Source organism: Sciurus carolinensis, chromosome 17, assembly GCF_902686445.1.
Source record: "Sciurus carolinensis chromosome 17, mSciCar1.2, whole genome shotgun sequence".
NCBI classification, from domain to species: Eukaryota; Metazoa; Chordata; class Mammalia; order Rodentia; family Sciuridae; genus Sciurus; species Sciurus carolinensis.
The window spans coordinates 24,082,927-24,105,499 of NC_062229.1; the positions used below are offsets into that span (position 1 = coordinate 24,082,927).

General features: G+C 36.2%; 1 protein-coding gene across 1 annotated transcript in view; it reads left to right on the plus strand.

Annotated features, from left to right (window-relative positions):
* The window catches only part of Setd2 (SET domain containing 2, histone lysine methyltransferase), a 119,131-nt gene that overhangs the window by 90,832 nt on the left and 5,726 nt on the right, over positions 1-22,573 (plus strand). The window contains 4 exon segments of the mRNA XM_047532334.1: positions 3,567-4,236; positions 8,559-8,693; positions 10,996-11,135; positions 14,779-14,890. Of these exon segments, the coding sequence (XP_047388290.1) occupies positions 3,567-4,236; positions 8,559-8,693; positions 10,996-11,135; positions 14,779-14,890 (1,057 nt within the window).

Here is a 22,573-nt window from a genome sequence, read left to right on the forward strand (position 1 = left end):
CCATATATTCTAAATACTATTTTGGTGATAATTTTTGCAAGTGTTTTCTCCCAGTTAATGGCTTGTATTTTGACTTTTTGTATCTTGATATACAGAATTTGTTAATTATGATATAATTTAATATTATCAAATTGTTGTATGTTTCCTTTATGGTTAGTGTTTATTGTGTTTTAAAAAATTCTTTCAAGCACTGGAGATGATGTGCTCAGTAGTAGAATACTTGCCTAGCATTCAGAAGGCCCTGGGTTCAATCTTCAGCACTGCAAAAAATACAATAATAATAAAAAAAAAAATTAAAAATCCTTCCCTAACCTTGAGGTGATATTTTTATGGACTTTTTATAAAAGGGAAATAAGTCTTGAATCAATTTTTTTAAAGAGAAATAAACCCATTATTTGTATATTAGATAAAGCAGGGATCCAGTTTCATTGTTTTTTGTTTTTTCTCCAAGTGAATACCGAATTGTCTAGCACCATTTACTTGAAAGCCCATCCTTTCTTCACTAATGTGCAGTCCTGCCTCACTCCAGCAAGTTTTCATATATGGGAGGATCTATTTATTGGCTCTTAATGACTCTAGCTTATGTGAAGTCTTAGTAGGAAGCAGGTCAGTCTCTCTACCTAGACCTTCTTGATTTTCTTCTGGGATATCTTGTTTTTGCTTTTCTTTTACTCTTTCTTAGAATCTGCTTGTTGGCCTACACCTTAAAATTTAATTAATTAATTTTTAAAAAGGGAAGAAGTCTGTGGAGACTTGACATAATTATAATTTTGAATATTCATATCTCTGTCTAGTTAGGCCTTCCTTAATATTTATTTGTTTGTGTGTTTATTTGGTACTGCGAATTGAACCTAGGGACACTCAACCACAGAGCCATATCCCCAGCCCTTTAAAAATTTATTTTGAGTCAGGGTCTTCCTAAGGTGCTTAGGTCCTCAGGTCCTCACTAAGTTGCTAAAGCTGGCTTTGAATTTGAGATCCTCCTGCTTCAGCCTTCTGAGCCACTGGGATTACAGGCATGTACCACTGTGCACAGCTTCTTTAATGTTTTTTTTTTTTAATTTATTTTTATTGTAAACAAATGGAATACATCTTGTTTCTCTGTTTGTACATGAAGTAGAGGTGTACCATTTGTGTAATCATACATTTACATAGGGTAATAGTTTTTGATTCTGTTATTTTTTCCTTCCCCCACCCCTCCCATCCCTCTTTTCCCTCTATACAGTCCCTTCTTCCTCCATTCTTGCCCCCCTCCACCCCTTTAATATTTTTAATAAAGATTTTTCTTTAATCAAATTTATAGTTTTCTCAAAAAAGAATTAATATATATCTGTGGTGTATTTCTTTCTAGGAAACTTTTTTTGTTAGCTTTTTGGTATGTTAGTGGTGTTTAGATACTCAGTTTATGTTCACATACTGTTGACCATATAGAACTTAACTAATTTCAATAATTTGTATGGGGTTTATCCCCCAATTTTTTAATCTTTGTATGTCAACACTTCGTATTATTTGGAATTTTTCTTTGTCCTTTCCAGTCTTTACACCTTGTTCTTGTTTTTCCTGGCAGCATTTCCAATACAAATCACAGAATGATATTTTTTATCTTGAAATTAATTTCCTTGATAAGTTTGTTTCCTTCTTTTTTTAGGTTTATTTAACTGGGTTTTTTAAATTCTTAATTTGAATCCCCAGCACTGCAAAAAAAATTTTTTTTTTTTTTAATTTGAGTGGATTCTCTTCTAATTTCCATTTTTATTTTCAATATGTGTTTAATTTTTGGGGTGCTAAGCTTTCAGTTATCATTTATTCTGTATGATAAGTTTTAAATTTTATTTATACTTGTTTTATAGTCTATCTTAAATTCCCTTTTCTTTGATATTAGTAGAAGCATACTGTCTTCTATTTGGTAAGGATTTAACAGGTATCTTTTTATCCCCCTTTTCTTTCAACCTGAGTCTGATAGTTTGTAACATTATAGTTTTTCACATACATTGTGGCAATCCTTTAACTGGTGTTTTAGTTTAATGAAAGTCTAAAAAAACAATATCCTTAAGGAAAATACTTAAAAAGTCTCTTCATTTTTTGGTTTGTATTGCTCACCCTCATTTTAAAAAATCATCTTTATTTTATTAGCAAGTATAAATTACTTCAAGTTTCACCATTGTAACTGCACACAGTAGCACATGCTTGTAATCTCAACTACTGGGGACACTGAGGTAGGAGGATCACAAGTTCCAGGCCTGCCTGGCCAACTTAGAGAAAGCTTGTTCCAAAATAAAAAAACAAAAAGGACTTGGTTCAATCCCAGTACCACCCCGCCCACCACCCTTGTAAGTGAATTCAGTGATTTTTGTCAAATAAACACACATATATGCATAGTTATATAACCATCACCATAGTCATGATACAGAACACTTTGATCATCTCAAAAGATTACCTCTGACCCTTTGTAATTAGTTCTTCCCACATCCTTAATTTCCTGGCAAATTCTGATCTGCTTTCTAACTCTCTAGTTTTATATTTTCCAGAATGTCATTTGTATGGTAGCATATAGTATACAGTACTTCATCTGCCTTCTTTTATTCACCATATTGCATATTAAGTTCATCCCTCTTGTTGCATGTCTGAGTAGTATTCCATTGTTTAGAGGCAATCTAGTTTATAAATTTATCAGTTGATAGGCATTGGGAATGCCTTAGCATTTCCGCTGTTGTCTACTTTATAAATAATGTATCAGTTGACAGACATTGGAATTGTTTTAACATTTCTGCTGTTGTGAATATTGGGGCAGTATCCAGGTCTTAACAGTTCCTCTGAACTGAACACTTTGACCCTATTCTTTCGTATTCTTTCTTCACTATTTTGTGAAATTTATTGTCTAATTATTATTATACTTCAAAGTAATCTGATGTTATGTCTTAGGTGTTGTACTGAATGTTTATTTGAAGATTTCTTCTTCTTTTATCTGATTGGAATTCATTGAACTTTTTGTTGAAGCTTCTCTCTCAAGTTATTAATTCTCTTTAAATCTAATCTCCTGCTTAACCATACTTTGGACTTTAGGTCTACTGAATTGAATTGAGTTTTAGATTATTTCTTGGCTCATGATACTTACATTTTTCTTTTAAATTTCAAAATTTATTGTTAGAGTAGTCTTCACCCATGAAGAACAATAGACTGCTATTATGTATCTTTAATTTGAAGTTTAAAATCTAAGAATAGGGGCTAGGGAGATAGCTCAGTTGGTAGAGTGCTTGCCTTGCAAGCACAAGACCCTGGGTTCAATCCCCAGCACCCAAAAAATAAATAAAAAAATAAATAAATAAATAAATAAAATAAAATCTAAGAATAGAGGTGAAGTTATTTTCATATAAGTATTGATTTTCTTGAGGTTCTCTGTGCAGGACTTTTTAACTAGTTTTGAGTATGATTTTTTAACCAGTGCCAAATAGGAATTGTTATGATTAGTGGTTGAGTAATGAATGGCATGATAATATATATTAGTGCTTTGATTACATCCACAATTTAGTGAGTAACTTTGTGTTCCTTTTATTTTTTCGTTCTAGATATGACACACCAACTTCTAAAAAGAAAGTACGAATTAAAGACCGTAACAAACTTTCTACAGAGGAGCGCCGGAAGCTGTTTGAGCAAGAGGTGGCTCAGCGGGAGGCTCAGAAACAGCAGCAGCAGATGCAGAACCTGGGAATGACATCACCACTGCCCTATGACTCTCTTGGCTATAATGCCCCTCATCACCCCTTTGCTGGCTATCCACCAGGTTATCCCATGCAGGCATATGTGGATCCCAGCAACCCTAATGCTGGAAAGGTGCTCCTGCCCACGCCCAGCATGGAACCTGTGTGTTCTCCTGCTCCTTATGATCATGCTCAGCCCTTAGTGGGACATTCTACAGAACCCCTTACTGCCCCCCCACCAGTGCCAGTGGTACCACATGCAGCAGCCCCTGTGGAAGTTTCCAGTTCACAGTATGTGGCCCAGAGTGATGGTGTGGTACACCAGGACTCCACTGTTGCTGTCATGCCAGTACCAGCCCCAGGCCCAGTCCAGGGACAAAATTATAGTGTTTGGGATTCAAACCAACAATCCGTCAGTGTACAGCAGCAGTACTCTCCTGCACAATCTCAAGCAACCATATATTATCAAGGACAGACGTGTCCAACCGTCTATGGTGTGACATCTCCTTATTCACAGACAACTCCACCAATTGTACAGGTAACTAGTTCTGGAACCTCTATTTCTGTCTTATAGTATGTTCATAGGATGTTAATTAAACCTGGTACAAAGGGAGAAATCCTGCCATCGATTTCTTTTTTTTTTTTTTCTTTTGGGTGCTGGGGATCGAACCCAGGGCCTTGTGCTTACAAGGCAAGCACTCTACCAACTGAGCTATCTCCCCAACCCTCGATTTCTTGTATATATAGATCTTTATTTTCTTTCCAGTGCTGGGGATCAACTATAGGGCCTTGCACATGCTAGTCAAGTGCTCTACCTCTGAGCAGTAACACCAGTTTCTAGAACAATAATATATATATTGATTTTGGGTGTACACATGCACACACATCGTACATTATATATATTGATTATCTATTGTACAAAATATTGTTCCAAAACTTAAGAAAACAAGTAATTATTACTATCTTACAGTTTCTGTGGGTCAGGAATTCAGAAGTAATTTAACTGGGTGGTTCTGGATCAGAACCTTTCATGAAATTACATTTAGGTTAGCTAGGCTTCAGTCATTTGTGTGTCATGAGTATGACATTTGGAGCAAATGTGTAATCAGAAAGTGACTTTCATTTTTTACTGTACGTGCATAAACTTAGAAGCTCAATTTTAACCAAGGTCATGTAAGTTATAGTGGTTTTGAAATATTAATGAATGACCTATTCTTAAAAAGTTATAATAAATCGTATCTCAAAAAATTGAGTGCTTAGACTATAATTTTTTTACATTACACAGTGACAATTCAAATATAAAGTATTAGTAATCCCCCCCCAGAAATAGGGCAGGCAGAACAATGAGATTTTTCCTTCTCTGACATACTGAACTTTGTTTTCTTTTGTAATTTGCTTTGAAAATCACATTTAAAAAACATTTCTAGCTGGATTTATATTTTAAAAATAAGTTTTTATGTAATTTCAAGGCGTCTGAAAAGGCAATACCATCTGCTACAGGTTTTTTGCCAGCAAATAAATTCAACAAATATATGTTATTTGCATATGTCTTAGAAATTGTATACATCTTCTGCAGTATTCCATTTGGACTACAAACCAGTTTTCCCTTTTTGGTTTATGTAAACCTGATAAGTCCTTTTTAAAAAAAAAATGTAAAGTAGATATCACTGTTATTAGTTTTGATATTAGCATATGATTATTAACTACTTTGTATAGGGAAAGATACTATAGATCCCTAAAAATGTTCATTATAGATACCTGCTGGGTGTAGTGATGAACACCTATAATCTTAGTGACTCAGGAGGCTGATGCAGGAGGATTGCAAGCACGTTCAAGGCCAGCTTCAACCATTTAGTGAGACACTGTCTCAAAATAAAAAGGACTGGGAATGTAGCTCAGTGATAAAGCATCCCTGGGCAAAATTCTTAGTACAAAACCAACAACAACAACATATCTCTTAATGAATGTTGCAGTATTGGGTGATTTGTAGTTAAATGACTGATATTGTTCATCATTTTTTGACATTTTCTTTGAGAATTATTTTCCTGTATTATTCCTGATGGTAAATTGTCATCCTTTAAACATATCTTCTGCATTTTAGAAACAGGTAGAATTTGGAGCCTCTTCTCATAAACACAGGGAATAAAAGCCAAGCTAAATAATGTCATTTCAATTTAGAAGTTATCTCATAGCTAACATTGGGAGTGAGTCTTCGTGCTAGAGAAACCACAGCTTTATTCCACAGTAATCATTAAAATTAAAATGTCTACATAATGAGCCCTACTTAACTATCTGATCATGTAAGATGCCCCCTGTAATGGAGATTGAACCCAGGGTTGCTTTACCATTGAGCTTATCCCCAGCCCTTTTTATTTTTTAATTTTGAGATAGGCTCTCACTGTGTTGCCTAGGATGGCCCAAAACTTGTAATGCACCTGCCTCAGCCTCCTGTGTTGCTGGGATTATAGATATGCATGACAACACACCAGGCTAGAGTATACTTTTTGACTTCTAAAACATTATTTAGTAATCTTTGCTGGTAGTACCGCTTATAAACTGACTTCTCTTTATCATCAAGATATGTACATCAAGGGGCTAGGGTTGCTGCTCAGTAGTAGAGTGCTTGCCTAGAATGTGTGAAGCACTAGGTTTAATTCTCAGCACACATATAAATAAATGAATAAAATAAAGGTCTATCAATCTAAAAGATATTAAAAAAGATAAAAAGTTATGCATCAAGTGTTAAGTGTTTTTGGTTTTACTAGTTCCTAGGCTTTGGGACAGGAATTAGGTGGGAGATAACTTTCTATAAGATAAATTAAAAATATTTCCCATCTTATGTCAAATATCTTGAAGCAATTTATTCAAATGAAAGAGTAAATATATATTTTGCCTCTTAGGCTTGTAATATTCTGTTGATAGTTCTGCCAAACAATTAACATTGGATATGATTTATTTTCTGTGTTGATTAAGCTATTTCAGAATATTGCATCAAGTATTATTCCTTTCCTTTTTGCTGTGTCCTCTCAAAAGTTATTCATATAACCCAGCACAGAGGTTCATGTCTATAATCCCAACAACTCAGGAGGCTAAGGCAGGAGAATCACAAGTTCAAAGCCAGCTTGGGCAGTTTAGTGAAATTTATCAATTGAAAAAGGGGAGACCTGTTTTGATCTGGGGGTTGGAAATATAATCCAGTGGTAGAGAGCAGGAGGCCCTGGGTTCAGTCTCCAGTCCCACCCCCACATACAAATTAATAACCCCAAATCTTTTATAGGTAACTACATTGGCCTTCTGACGCTACCCTTGGGTTTTTTACTGGTATCATTTAAAATTGTTATATTTTGTATTTGAAGTACTTATCAGTTAATGCTTCTGAATCATTTTACCTGGTAGGATCTCAGCACATAGGTTTAAAATCTATCCTTAAACACAGGGTATGTATCTGTTAAACTCCTTAGCACTTGCCACCTCTTAATACAGCAAGGTTATTTCTCAAGTTTCTTGTCACTTATTCTTTAAAAAGATTTTCTATGATTGAGAAATAATTGTAGAGTAGGTTTAAGTCATAGACGTGGTACTTATTTCTTATGCAGTTCCTGGCATGGGCAATACCTACCTCTGATCTGAAATGAGTGTGTATAATCTGAATGAAATAATGTGTGTAAAATGACTCTCTTCATCCTAATGTACTGTATAAATCAGTGTTTGGTATGAATTTTAGTTGCATTAAATTTTGCTGTCTTAATAAGTTTGTATAATAGACCACAAACAAACAACAACAAAAACTAGCCTAAAATTTCGTCGTCTTATTTCCTGTACTAGGAATCACTCCTTTTGGTCTTATCTAGTCAGAACAACCTGTTAGTTATTACTAGTTGATAGCAAAAAGACTTCGTGCAAAGAGCAATGTGCAGGTTTTTTTTTTTTAATTGTAGGAGTGGAGCTTTGTCATTTCAGTCTCTTTTGAAAGTGAAACAATTGAACATGAGCAACAACAAAAAATAGGTTTACTTTTTTCTTATAATAAAGTGAAAAAGCAATTGAAGAGGGTATTATTCAAAAAGACACTGTTGCATTTGGAACAAGTTTGTTTTACACATTTGTGTCCAGATATACCCATGAAAAGTTTATAAAAATGTATTCATGAACCAGACTCGGTGGCTCACACCTACAATCCTGGCAGCTTGGGAGGCTTAGGCAGGAGGGTGGTGAGTTCAAAGCCAGCCTCAGCAACTTAGCGAGACCCAAGTAACTAAGCAAGACCCTGTCTCTAAATAAAATAAAATATTAGGAAGGGAGGGAGGTGGAGCTGAGGTTGTAGCTCATTGGTAGAGTATTTGCCTAGCACATGTAAGGCACTGGGTTTGATCCTCAGCACCACAGAAACATACATATATAAAATAAAGGTATTGTGTCCATCTACAACTAAAAAATAATTTTTTAAAAAAGGGACGGTTGGGGATGTGGCACAGTGGTTAGGTGCCCCTGGATTCAATCCCCAGTTATCACCCTCCCCTCCAATATATATGGATGTGTGTATGCATGAATCTTTTAGTAAGATCATGACAACTAACCACCAGGCATGGTGGTGCATACTTGTAATCCCAGTGGTTCAGGAGGCAGGAGGATTGAAATTCAAAGCCAGCCTCAGCAACTTAGGCCTTAAGCAACTTAGTGAGACCCTGTCTCTAAATAAAAAATAAAAAGGACTGGGATGTGGCTCAGTAGTCAAGTGCCCCTGAGTTCAACCCCAGTACCCCCCAAAAAAAGATCGTGACAACTTGGAAGTCAGTTACTGCTCTACTTTATTAGACCTAGAGAATTATACATTATGAATCTCTTCATTTTATCTTTTAGAGTTATGCTCAGACAAGTCTTCAGTATATCCAGGGACAGCAGATTTTCACAGCTCACCCACAAGGAGTGGTGGTACAGCCAACTGCAACCGTGACTACAATAGTTACACCAGGGCAGCCTCAGCCCTTACAGCCAGTAAGAAATATTTCAGTTGTTAAAACTCATTGGCTGTCTATGTTGTCTTCAGAAGGTTTTCTCTCCCCCCACCCCCCACCCACTGTACTCTTTGTGTTTTGTTTTAGGTAGTCCTGAATTTCACTTGGTTATCCTGAGGGCATGTACTCAACCATTCTGTCAAAAAAAAAAAAAAAACTTTTTAAAAATTCTGTGGAATTTAGTTATGTTTGTCGGTATATATTTTGGTTCTAGGATTCTTTTTATTTGTTATTTACTGTGACTCATGTTGTATTTTTATCCTTGATGAATTTTTTAAGTAATCATTTTCTAGACTATCTACTTTTTGGCATTTACTGAGAACTAGAATATGATATTAGTCCATGGAGGCAGCGTGGATTAGGCAGGAGTATAGAATTGTGTGGCCTATTTCACTGTATATGTTGTATAATGAGAGACCCTTTTGGTAGTCTACAATATAGAAGAAGTATATGGTGTTAACTGTTTTGGGATAAAGTAGGAAATAAGAGACTGACATGGGAAGCAATTGAAAGACTAAACAGGAGAGTAACATGATCAAATTAGCACGTTTGGGACACTTGATAGTTCTGGGGAAGGCTCTTGTAGCAATATGGCAAATAATGGTGACTTTAAACTATAGGAAAGTTAGCAGAGATGGAGTAGAAATAATGTGTATGTGAAGCAATTGGAGAATAAGGCAGAGACTACTTACAGGAGGTATTTGATTGCTTGTTCTGAATTGGGTCCTTCTAGGCATTTTAAATATGAAAATTCCATTTCTATTCTCATAAACCGACATTCCAAATAAAAGGTGATAGTCACAATGAATAATATTAAAAGTAGTCAGAAGTTTAGTGTCATGAAAGGTACGGAAAAAATGTATAAGGATTTGGGGAGGGAAAGGATTGTTTCCAAGTGGGGAAAGAATTAGTAATTTAGTAAGTACCAAAGGATTTGAACTATTCTTAAGTGGCACTCTTTTCAACTTTTCATACACCAACTTCAGCATACTGATTAGCTGAATGGGCTGTTAGGCCTCCATCTTCAAAACAAAAACAAAATTTTGAAAGGCAAACATGATAGAATGTTGACATTTATCCATTGTTTTTTCTGTAGGTCTGAGATTTTTAACTATGTTTTTAAAATCTTAATGCTATATTTTGAAAAACAAAAATCTTATAATCACTGTAATGGACTGAAGTGTTTCCCTAAAATTCATATGTTGAAGTCCTAACCTCATTGTGACTGTATTTGGAGATAAGACCTTTTAAGAGTTATTTAAGGTTCACTGAGGTCATAAGGGTAGAAAGCTAATATAGTAGGACTTGGTGACAACAGAGGATGTGTCAGGAAAAAAAGAATATGTGAGGACACTACAAGAAGGCAGCCATGTACAAGCCAAGCAGACAGGCCTCAGGAGAGATCACCTTGCTGACACCTTGATCCTGGGCTTTCAGTTTCCAGAATTGTGAGAAAATTAGTCTCTATGCTACTCAGTCTGTGGTGTTTTGCTATAGCAACCCTAGCAGACTAATACAATCACCACATGAATATATATCCTTCATTATTTCTTCTATGTAATCCAATTAGTAAATAATAATTTTTTCAGCTTTATCTTTGCTCTAGCAGTTAAAGAGGAACCTGAGACCTCAGACTCAGATAAAATGTGTCCACTTTGAAGGAAACATGAATCTTTGAGCATCCCTGTTTTGTACATACTCCACATATTGTCATGGTGGGATTAGGGTTTCAACATAGGATTATAAGATTTTTGTGTCTCAAAATACAGAATTAAGACTTTGAAAACAAACAACAGCAACAAAAAGATTTTAAAAACATAGCTACAAAATTTTAGACCTACAAAAAGTACAGAAAAAACAAAACTTAACATTGTCATGTTTGCTTTTTAGACTTTTTTTGTTTGTTTTTTGTTTTTGTTTGAAGATGGAGGTCTATCTAAAAGCCTATTCAGCTAATCAGTATGCTGAAGTTGGTGTATGCCATTTAGCACTGTTTTTTTAAATTTGGAAAATACCGTTCTAGATGATTAAGTTACTGAATATTTTTTAATGTGATATATTAGATGTGGTGAACTTGGAGCCACTGTCAACGATTTTCTGACAGACCTCTGAAGCTCTTAATATGTAGTATCTTTACCCATTTCCCTGATTGTACCTTTTTTTAACCCTGTTTTAAAGAGGAACTAGATATACATCTAATATTACTTAAGTGGGGCTATTTTATCCTATTGAGCCAAATTGAAAGTGCTGTCACTGATGAAAAATGTATGTGTTTTTTTTAGCCTGAAATGGTTGTGACAAATAATCTGCTAGATCTGCCACCCCCTTCTCCTCCCAAACCAAAAACCATTGTCTTACCTCCCAACTGGAAGACAGCCCGGGATCCAGAAGGGAAGATTTATTACTACCATGTGATCACAAGGTAAGAGGGTCTGTATGGGCATCCCCAAGTCTGCTTGTACTTATTCAATGAAGCTATCCCAATAAGGCGAGTTCTGTAATTATTGGCTGCCCATTGGACTGGAAGGCTAGTGAATTACAGAGTCATGTTTTAAAATACATGTTGGACCTTAGAATTTTGGCCCTTGTTTTTGGTACACTTTTAATCTGCAAGACTCTTTTGGGGAAAACTAAGGGGTTAATATTTTAAGCTTTACTGACCAACAGTCTTTTTTGGAGCAGGAGGGAAGAACAACCAGGGATTGAATCCAGGGTGTTTTTAACTACTGAGCCATATTCCTAGCTCCTTTGTTATTTTTTATTTTGAGACAGAGTCTTGCTAAGTTCTATAGGGCTTTGAATTTGTGATCCTTTTGCCTCAGTCTCGTGAGTCACTGGGTTATAGGTTTGTGCCACCATGCCCAAGCAGTCTTTTTTACTGTCATAATTACTCAATTCTGCTGATGTTGTATAAGCAATTATAGGCAAGATGTAAGTATATGGGTATAACTATATTCCAGTAAACTTCTTAGAAACAAGTGGTGGTATAGATTTGATCCATGGGCCATAGTTTGATGACTCCTATATATGTAAAAAAACAAATTCATCTTTTTCTTAAAATGTTTTTCTAAGAAAATAATTGAAAATAGTTAAAATTGTTTTATTCAGACAAAAATTACTTAGGTTTATTGTATTAAATATAATAGAAGAGTATTAAGAGGGAATTAAAAGTATTAGACTACTATCCAGAGATAACTCCTTTAACGTTTTTTGAAAAAATATCTTTATACAGGCTGGGGTGTAGCTTCCTGATAGAGTGTGTACCTAGCATTTCTGAAGCCCTGGTTTCTATTCCCAGTGGCCCCCTCCCCCCAAAAAATCTCTTTAGGTGGATACTCTATGTAAGTCTCTGAGCTTTTTCATTGATATATAATCTTATGTTAATTGTTATGATGCATGTATTGTTGTCTGCTTTATTTAATCTATTTTACAGAACTTTCTGCTATTATATAAATAAATTAATAACTGGACACTGTGGCACATGCCTATAATCCCAGTGACTCTGGTGGCTGAAGCAGGAGGATCACAAGTTTGAGGTCTACCTGGACAACCTCAAAACAAAAATTGCAAAAAGAACTACATTATATGCTTGATTGAACTTTGTTGCAGGGTTGGCAAATCTTGCCTGCTTGTTTTTACAAATAATATTTTATTAGAACACAGCCAGTTCCTTTGCTTAGAAATTATCTATGGCTGCATTCACATTATAGTTGCAGAATTGAGTAGTCGTGACCCAGGACGTCAAAGATACTTCGTCACTCCAATTTTGTATTTAAAAAATAAATAAAATAAAAAAAGTTTGCTGACTCCTGCTCAATTTATACCAAATTTTACTTAACCCACTCTGATTGGTATATCCTCACATCTTTTTATGTTACTTTAACTCCAGACATTCTTAGGAACACTAGTCTTACTAATTTTTCCCATAGATTTTTGTTTTTGTTTTTTCTAGTTCTCGAACATGATAGGAAATCACCCTTCCATTGAGCTACATTACCAGCCCTGAGTAGATTCTTAAAAGTAGAATTGTTAGGCAAATTAGGTACATATTTTACACTGAGGAATTTTGTCAGTTTACTGTTTTTAGAAGTAGTTTGTACAAATTTATACTCCCACAAAAAAGTACAAAAGTGCCATCTTCCTCTTGATACCTCTTCATTTTGTAAGTCTAATAAGTGAGAAGTAATTTTTTATTTCCAACTCTTTTATCATTGAAATGGGATCATCATTAGATTATTGGCAATTTGCATCTTGAGTAATGTTTGGGTCATTTGCTCATTTTTTGTCTACATTGTGTTTTTCTCTTTATTAAGGATATTACAAATGTTTTTATTTGTAATGTTTTGTAACATAAAGAAGTTAAATGTTTCATTTAGTTGGGTGTTTTCCTATTGTGCTTTCTGTTTAGAAAAGTTTTTCTCAAAACCAAAGCAAGCTTTTTAACATACTATCATTCTTTAAAAAAGGATGATATTTCTTATTTATATGTGTACCTTTTCCTTTACCCCTTTTTCTCCCCATAGGTTCTCCTTATTTAAAAACTAAGAACGGAAATTTTTTAATATGTATCTTTTTGGTTTCCACAAAAAAAACACACAACTGCTTATGGTTCTTTTATTACAGTAGAATTTTTTTTTTTTTTTTTTTTTTTTTTTTTTTTTTTTTGAGGGGTTAACACTGGAACCTAGGGGCACTTTACCACTGAGCTACATCCCCGATCCTTTTATCTTTTATCTTGACATAGGGTCCTGCTAAGTTGCCAAGGCTGGCTTTGCACTTGAGATCCTCCTGTCTTAGCTTCCCAAGTTGCTGAAGTTACAGGCATGCACCTCAATGACAAACCTATTATAGTAGACATCTTAAACTGTTTTTAAAAGTAGTTCCATAGATCAGATGTAAGCCTCTTTTCACAATCGTTGTTAAAAGTGTTTTATATCAAATGCATTTAGTGTTGCTGACTAAAGATTGGTGTGGTAGGATGACAGAAAACTATGAAAGTATTGATCTGCCAGATTAGTTGCTAGTTCCTTTGAGGCTTTTGACAATTTAAATGACTACCCTTGGGGCTGGGGTTGTAGCTCAGTGGTAGAGTGCCTGCCTAGCATGTGCGAGACACTGGGTTAGATCCTTAGCACCACATAAAAATAAAAGATATTCTATCTACCTACAACTAAAAAATTTTAATAAATAAATAAATGACTATCTTATAATATTACCTATGATAGCTGACTTCAGACTCCTGAACATGAATATCCTTCCTTCCAATTTTTACCCTATAGATCTAGCTTAAAATCTTTGCCTGCTTATTTTCAAAACAACTCTAAATATTCTTTTAAGAGGAACAACTGAGTCTTTTTCAGTTAGTTGAATATTTTTAGCAGAGGACACAAATTTTTAACCTGTATGTCTTTTCTGTGCTGTCATTCATTAAACTACAAACAAGATAACTCCTCAAGCAAGGAACATGTTTCTCACATGGCCAAGTATTGTGAGGGTTGTGTTGTGATTTATTTTATTTTTCTCAAAGTACATATTAGATATAAGCACCCTGATATCTTTCCCTGCAGAGGAATAGCATAGGCATACCTACTCTGTATTCTTTAGGCTTTGTGAAATCCTATTTCCAGACATGAAACCCAGGTTAGAGCTGGGAGAGATGACAGGCCTCTAATCCCAGTAACTCAGGAGGCTGAGACAGGAGGATCAGTCTCATCAATTTAGCAGGACCCTGTCTCAAATTAAAAAGAACTGGGGATATAGCTTATAGTGATAAAGTACCCTTAGGTTCAATCTCCAGTTTCAAAAACAAACAGATGAGTGGCCCACAACATGTTTGCCTTTATTACTGTCTTCAGCACTTAGCCAATGTTAACCATATTAACAGTGATGGGTGTGGGGTAGACCCATTGCTGATTTTAAGATGTCAGAACTTTCTCAGTCTCATGGTGTTGATTTGTTCTCCATCCTGTTGCATTTGTATTTTATGTATATATGAACAGAAATGCCCACGCTGAGGTACTCTGTTTTCTAGCTATGACATCATGACTGTTCTTTCCTCCTTCTAGGCAGACTCAGTGGGATCCTCCTACTTGGGAAAGCCCAGGAGATGATGCCAGCCTTGAGCATGAAGCTGAGATGGACCTGGGAACCCCAACATATGATGAAAACCCCATGAAGGTGAGTGTGGCTTACACATATATTTCCTGACTGAGAACCAAGACCACATGACTGTTGGAATTGCTTTTCTTTTTTTTTTTTTCTCCTTATTCTAAAAACTATGTGAAAGTTCATGTGTCGAAGTAGAGATGAAATCAGAAAAGACAGACAATTTTTTTTAGACCATGAAGGACTCAGATGCATGCTAGCTACTTACTCATTTAAGGGATGTGTATGTGAGAGTGTGTGTGTGTGTGTGTATGTGTATACACACATATATATTGTTTTGAATAGAACAATCATGAAATGTGTTATATGGCATTAATAATAGTAACAGAAGGCAAGGAGTGAGAACGAGGGAGGCCCCAAGGCAATCATAGTGTTCATCCTTTTGTAATGTCTTTTAGGATATCTTTTTTTTTTTTTTTTTTTTTTTTTAAGGATATCTTTTTAGTTCATGTAGATCTATATTTTTCTTGATGGTGAGATGGATGGATGGTTGGTTTCTTTCTACATGTGTTTTGGCTCTTTGAACTGAATGTTTACTTACATGGATGGTATAATTTAATGTTCTTCTATTTTTATATTGGTGGATCTAGAATGAAATTAAACTGCTTATGTTTTAAAAACTTGCCAAAGTATAAGACTGTCCTCACCTCCTTTAGGATTTGAGGTAGGGATAATGTACTATGGAAATACTAGAGCAGAGCAGGCAAGAAACCTTATTTCTCATCTTTACCTCTGACAAGACAGTAATTGGGATTAGAGGTCATATAAATCAAATACTCTGTGATTGAATTAAATCCACTCTTTATCCTTTTCCACTTTATAATAAGATTCAGCTCTTTCCAAGGAAGAGGCATCTTAAATGAGATCAGTGACCATTATTTTTCTATGTTCTAAAATTTATTGAATAATATTCTTTTATTTTCAAAATAAAAGAGGCATTTAATTAAGTTAATAGAGATAGGTAGAAGAGGGAAGAAAAGAAAGCTGGAGTGAAAGATAAGTAAAATAGAAGCAGATTCTTACCTTCTTTTGTATCAACTTTTGGAGGAATGGTTTTCTTTCTTTACCATGTATTTGATGTTTGCCAAAAAAAATACATAATTAAGTTAAATTCACATGAAACTTGATAAGATTTCAAGTGATTCACTTAAATCATGTAGCTACTTCACTCCAGCTGTTGTCATGTTTTCTTGAATCATTTTGAAATATGCCCAGGACTGCTAGGCAGTTGCCATTTAAATGATATATAAACTTATAAACAAACAAGGGCTGGAGGTGTGGGTCCAGTTGCAGAACTCTTGCCTAGAATTTTGAGGCCCTGGGTTTGATCCCCAGAACCCAAAATTAAATAAATAAATAAATAAATAAATAAATAAATAAATAAATAAAACAGACAAAACCTACAAATTCCTCTTTTATAGCTATGTTAGCTTTATCTTTTGAAAAATAGGAACTGAAATCTCTGGTACAATAATACAGAGCTCTGGGGCCAGAGATGGTCACATTAGAGACTATATCTTCTGTTAAGGCCAAGCTAGTTCGTGGGCATTTCATGTGATTTCATTTCATTCGGTTTGATGTATGTCTGTTAAGTTAGGCCTTTCAAAGCAAATGAAAAGTACACATAAAACCCACTATTATTTATTTAATGTTTAGAGGGAAGTCCTTTTTTGTATGAAAATATTGTGTTAGGTAATTTAGCTCATCAAAAGAATCAAACACAAAGTAGGATCTGAGAAGTAGAAACCAAAACTGGGCTTGGTGATGCAAGCCTATAATTCTAGATATTGGGAGGTTGAAGCAGGAGGATTACAAATTCCAGGCCAGACTTGGCTAATTTAGTGATACCCTATCTCAAAATAAAAAATACAGTTCAGTGGCAAAGCATACCTAGGTTTTTGTTTTGCTTTGTTTTTAGTTTTTATATTAGGAATTGAACCCAGAGGTGCTTTACCACTGAGCCACTTCCCCTGCTCCTTTTATTTTATTTTGTTTTTTATTTTGAGACAACATTTCACTAGGACTGTGCTAAGTTGCTGAGGCTGGCATCAAACTTGCAATCCTTCTGCTTCAGCCTCCCAGGTCACTGGGATTACAAGCAGGTGCCAGGTTTAATCCTCCAATACCAAAAAAAAAGGAAGCAGTAGTAGTGGTAGTAGAAGTCATAGTAGCAGTGGCAGCAGTGAAAGGGCAGCCTTACATGCCATTCTAAGCAATTAGACCTCCATTCTCTTTCTGGGTAATGGCAAACCCTTAAAGTAGTTTGCTGACATGATTCAACTTTGCATTTTAAAAACTCTGGTGGTAGTTGACTATAGAAGTTGATTCATGGAGTTAAGGTTTTCACAGTGAGTCTACTCAGTGACCAGCAGCAACTATTAAAACTACAGAATTGCAATCCCTATTCCACATCTCCTTCTAGATCAGAATCTAAAGCCCTTAGGCAATTCACATACACATTTAAGTCTAAGTTATAGTACTTACTGTTTGTGATTGACTGTAAGAAAAGAATAGTCATAAAACTTTACTATATCCATACCACTCAGTATGCATATTTATTAGGTTATGTCTGATCTCTGTTCCTGTTTCTGTGGGTGCATGTATGTTTAGGGGGTAGACTATTGGAAGTATTACAACCAAAAGGCAGTGCCTTAATCACTGTCCTTAACTTTGGATCCAAAAAACACATTTCAAATCATACAGGCATGAGATTAATCCTACTCCCCCCCTCCCTTCCATTTTGGTTACTTTTCAGACATTTGAGTTCCTGTTTAACATAAACACCCAGACCTGGGGATACAAAAGCAGTATGAGGCAAGGTTATTGCTCTCAGGGACTATAGTGTATTAATCAACTTTCTGTTGCAAATACCTCAGATAAAATCTTAAAAGGAAAAAAATTTATTTTGACTCATGGTTTTATAGGGTTCAGTTCATGGTCACTTAACCCTTTTGTTTTGGGCCTGTGGCTCAGTGGGGGAGCATGCGTGAGGCCCTGGGTTCGATCCTCAGCACCACATAAAAATAAAATAAAGGTATTATGTCCACCTGTAGCTTAAAAAAATAAATAATGCTACATGAATAAACATTTTTGCAAGTCTTTGGACATATATTTTCATTTCTCTTAGGTAAAGATCTAGAACTGGAATTGCTGGTCATTGGATAAAGTTATGTTTAGCTTTTTAAGAAATGTTGAGGTTTTCCCAAATAACTGCACTATTATATGTTTCTACTAGCAGTACACAAAGGTTCTGTGAGGGAGGATTTTGTTGTTGAGTGGGGGCAGTTATACAGAGAGTTACCTAAGGTTAAAACTCCTTAAGTGTCATGTACTTCTTGCAAAAAGTTATCTGGACATTGACTGTGTACATTAGTTTCTTAGACTTTTTATCTGTGATTTGTCATCTTTACCTTTTCTTGTATTTCTAATGAAAAAATCCAAACCAGAGTTCTATACTCTATTGTTAACCCTTTGGTAAAGACATATCAGATAGAAAACAAATGAGCTTTGATCTTCCATCTAACCTTGCCCTGAAGCACAAGGCAAAGGTTTGAGCTATTAGTCTTTGGATCGCTTTCTAGACCGTAGTCTTCCACAGTCCAAGTGGGACTTGGATAGCTAGTATTTATTTGCATCTGTCCTTCCTAACACTTCACAATTGTATTCACTGAACTAGCATCTCAGTAGATAGGAGAAAGCTGTCTTTGGGGAAAGTATTTATGTCCCATAGTTTTCATCTTTAGGACCTTTACTTAGGAATCCCCTCAAAGGTACAGAGTGAGTTTGTAAGTTTTCATTAATTCACAGACCTCATGTGAGTTATTAGAGATTGAAAGAGAATTAAAACTGGATCCTGGGGACTGGGGTTGTAGCTCAGTGGTAGAGTGCTTGCCTAGCATGTGTGAGGCACTGGGTTTGATTCTCAGCACTGCATATAAGTAAATAAAATAAAGGTCCATCAACAACTGAAAACATTTATTTAAAAAAAAAAAACAAAACAAAACACTGGATCCTGGTCTTCCAGAATTTTAGCTAAAAATAGATCTATAAGGATACAGTGGGGTAATTGCCAGAGTGAGTGTGTACAAAATACTTTAAGAGCATAGTGATCATAGTATAAGAAGATATATCAGAGATGTTACAAAAAACACAGTTTTATCCATAGTTAAAAGTTACTAGGTTTGAGTATTTGAAGTACATAAGCAGTTTTTGCAAAGGAATAAAGGTAGAACAGTACAGAATGTATATAGAAAACAATGAAAATAATTTGGTATGATGAGAGTTTGGTTGTGTATAGGGTGATGAACAAGACAATATGGAGAATTTTTTGTGGGAGAATGCTTACCTAGTATGTGTGAGGCTCTGGGTTCTATCCCTAGGACCATCCACTCCACAAATGGAAAAGCAAGTCATTTAAATTGTCTGAGGTCTTACTGTCCTACTAATGTGACTAATATATGATAGGTACCTGGGAGTCAATGTGAATACTTTTAGTGGAGGGGTGTCAGTCAATTGTGTGTCCCTCTAGTGAAACAGACCCATTTGAAAAACAGACTCAGTGACAGGGAGATCAGATTGAAGTGTCCTATAACAGTTCAGGCAAAGTGTGAAACTCAGAGTGGAGATGACTGGGGAGCCAGGCAAAGACATTTGAGAGGCAGTATTTAGCACTTGGCAAACTAGTGGGTAAGGAAAAAGCAAGGACGCTCCACCATCCTCATTGTTAGCTTACATGAATAAGTGAATAAGACCCCACTGTTTGCCCAACACGGTGGTGCATGCCTGTAATCCCAGCAGCTTGGAAGGCTGAGGCAGAAGGATTGCAAGTTCAAAGCCTACCTCAGCAATGTAGTGGAGCTGTAAGCAGCTTATTGAGACCCTGTCTCAAAATAAAAAAAGGGCTGGAGATGTGACTTGGTGGTTAAGTGCCCCTGGGTTCAATCCCTGAAATAAACACACAAACAAAACAAAAAATCCCACTATTCATTCTAGGAAATAAAGGAAAGAACAGGAGGAGGTAGAGATAAGCTTAGTGTAGAGTTTGAGTTCTCTATAGGATTCAGAATAGTAATAGCTGGTAGGTTGTCAAATCTAGTTTTGAGTCAACAGTAAATTAGTGCTTGTTGGAAACATAGTAGTATATGGAATGACCAAGGGAAGGTATGTGGTGGATAGAGATTGCTTTGAAGAATGCTGGGTGGTGGTAGAAGCTTTTGATGATGAGGCTAAGCATCTGTGAGAGCCTTCCTTCTCTGTTTTCCTCCAGTATTGTTCCCTACTCCTGGTCATCTTGTACTCTCTTCCATCATCCATCCTGTGGTGAGTTCAAATCTTCCTTTTGAGAACCTCAGACCCATTGCTGACTGAACAATTGAGAGCAGTTTATTTACTGCCATCTCCTGGCTTAAAATTAACATTCAGACTGGGTTTGGTGTCCCACGCCTGTAATCCCAGCAGCTTGGGAGGCCAAGACAGGAGGATCTCAAGTTCAAAGCCAGCCTCAGCAAAAGTGAGGTGCTAAAGCAACTAATGAGACCCTGTCTCTAAGTAAAATACAAAATAGGGCTGGGGATGTGGCTCAATCGTTGAGTGTCCCTGAGTTCAATCCCTGGTACCCCCCACCCAAAACAAACAAACAAACAAACAAACAAACCCAACATTCAGTTATGAAGTATACTAGTGTTCTCTGTTATAGTAAAATAAATTATTGTTGTAGAGTATATGTGGGATTGAAGGAATTGCAGAAGGTGGGATCAGGGCCAAGAGTTCTTTCAATTGAGGATCCCATTTTTGGAGTTGGGTCAGTTTGCAAAATAATTTCATAATAAGGAACTAAGAAATCACATTTCAGAGGGGATTGTCAGAGCCAGAGTGCAGATCTCTGTGGTTGTGTTGCTCAGTCAGCATAGCCTGCTCATCACTTGGGGAACCAGAGAGAAACCCCAGGGCTATACTATTATAAGTAACCACTTATAGAGCAGATGCAGAGTAGGAGACCTACTGGTTCCTAGTAATGTGTGCATTGCTAGTACTGGGGATTGAACCCAGGGCTAAGGCAAGCACTACCACTGAGCTAGGCTGCCACTCATCTTTTTTTTTTTTTTTTTTTTTTTAAATTGATACTGAGGATTGAACCTGGGGTGCTTAACCAATGAGCCACATTCCCAGCTCTTATTTTTTATTTTGAGATGGGGCCTTACTAAGTTGCTTAGGGCTTCTCTAAGTTGCTGAGGCTGACCTCAAATTTGTGATCCTCCTGCCTCAGCCTCCCAAGTCGTTGGGATTACAGGCATGTGCTAGTAATGTCTTTAAAAACTTTAGTTCCTGGTTTTCTATAAACTCTGCTTCCCTCTTAAATGAAGCAGATGGAGCCTACTTGTAATCCAGATTTTAGAAATACTATTGTTAGAATGTATCTTGGAGATCTTTTTGTTCCTGTTCTCCCATTCCCACCACTCCCTTACCCCCCCTTTTTTTTTTTTTTTGACAAATTAAGGTGCAGTTGAGAATTTTATCTAGACACACCCAGTGAAATATTATTTTGTTATGCTACTAAAAATAGTAGCAATGCCAAAGCAATGCATTTTCAAGTATCTTCTTTCTTAACCTTTTAATTAATGTACTCTCAGATTCCTGTGTCTCAGAATTTTGGTTGAATTGTGTGTGTGGTGTTTCTAAGGGCTCAGCTCCTCCTTCTGGATGTGTGTGCTCCCAAAAGATACAGTTCCTCATTAAGTCATCCTTTAGGTTTCATGTTCTAAAAAGCATTTAATTAAATTCAGGGAGAGAGAAACATTAGCTGAGTATATTCTGCTCTCCCTTTGTGGGGGCCCATTTCTAGAATAGCCTATACTCCTCAGTTTCAGGGCACATGGACTTTGTGACATAGTTGTGTCTATGTGTGATTAAGGATGGAGTTTGTATTTGTTGTATTACACAGTCTGCATGTGGGCACCAGAGCCACCCGGTAAGCTGAAAGCCATTGCCATCTAAGTCAGAAAGACTCAAGATTCACCTCAGGACTAGATTTTCAGGGAATCCAAGTGTACATAGATGTAGAGGCAGGGTCAGCTTCTAAAAGCAGTAGACTCTGGCTTTCTGCCAGGCCCCTTTGCCTGCTCATTTCATCATGTGTTCTCATCTGGCCACTGCTTCCATAGTCTCCCACCAAAATGTTCTACTGACTAATGGCCCAAATGAGCCAACACAGAGAAAAGGCAAATTAATTATTGCTGAGGACATGGGAACACTTTGCTTTTTCATGTGTCAGAGTCACACCCTGCTGTCTGGTGGTTTTCTTAAATCTCAGACAACTTGCTATACAGGCAGATATCTGTAAACAATCTTGTTAGATGTTAGGGACCACTGGTCCAGTCTGATGTCTTTAATGGTGCTAAAGGATTTTTAATTGGCAATAGGCTTTTAGAGAGGTTAATAACACCACTTAGTTTTATTGTTAGAAATGCTAAAATATTAAAGGGGACTTTGGGGTCAGTCCCAAGGTTTTCCATGTCAATAAATAATGCTGTCTTCAGCTCTGGCACCAACTCTGGCTCCTTTGCTTGGCATTGGGCTCCCATAAATGTTAGTTTCTGAAATTTTCTCATGCCATTTTCAGATGACAGACCAAGAGGAATGGGGTTCACAAATTTCAGTATTCCCAGGAGTACTTCATTTTGGTTCATGATTTCCATG